This window comes from Trypanosoma theileri (genome assembly GCF_002087225.1).
Source record: "Trypanosoma theileri isolate Edinburgh chromosome Unknown TM35_Tth_76_V1, whole genome shotgun sequence".
Lineage (NCBI taxonomy): Eukaryota > Euglenozoa > Kinetoplastea > Trypanosomatida > Trypanosomatidae > Trypanosoma > Trypanosoma theileri.
Window position 1 is genome coordinate 46612 of NW_021639918.1, and position 523 is coordinate 47134.

At 43.7% G+C, this 523-nt stretch overlaps 1 protein-coding gene across 1 annotated transcript; it reads left to right on the forward strand.

Moving 5' to 3' along the window:
• Nucleotides 1-3: 3 nt before the first annotated feature.
• On the forward strand, nucleotides 4-522 carry TM35_000761140 (uncharacterized protein; the record flags this gene model as incomplete). The annotated part of the gene is made up of 1 exon (XM_029031322.1): nucleotides 4-522. A coding segment is annotated over one exon (519 nt), but the record flags the coding sequence as incomplete, so codon positions are not given.
• Between the last annotated feature and the right edge of the window lies 1 nt (nucleotide 523).

The following is a 523-nucleotide window of genomic DNA, read 5'->3' on the forward strand; positions in this document are numbered from 1 at the left end:
GAGTTGCAGGAAGAGGCCAAACAAGATCCGCACTCTTCTAGAGGTTTAGAATTGCTAAAGAAGTATGATGCTGCAGTGAAGATTTACCAAGCCGCTGTACAGGCTGAGGCAGCTGCTAAGAAGGAAAGGGATGATAAACGGGCTTTGGAAGAAGGAACACAGGATGGCAGCAAAGAACATTATATCGCTGGTTGGGAGCGCTGTAAGGCACAAGGAACTATGATTGAAAAGATTGAACAAAGATATGCTGCTCAGTTGGCGAGAGATTTGTGCTACGCANTAAGGAAAGTGTTTTGTAGTCGTATAAAAGAAGAATCCAATGGTAAGGGCCTTCGCAATGCTCGGTATTTAGCCTTTGCAGCGTTGAATAAATGGGAGCAGGAAGATGATCGTGTTGCCTGGGATAAGGCCAAACCAAAGTACGACTACGCACTAGCCAAGTGGAATGAATTCAAACCCAAGGGAGAACAATATGCGGAAGAGTTGGAGGAAACAATAAGTAAATGTTCGAAACAATATTTAA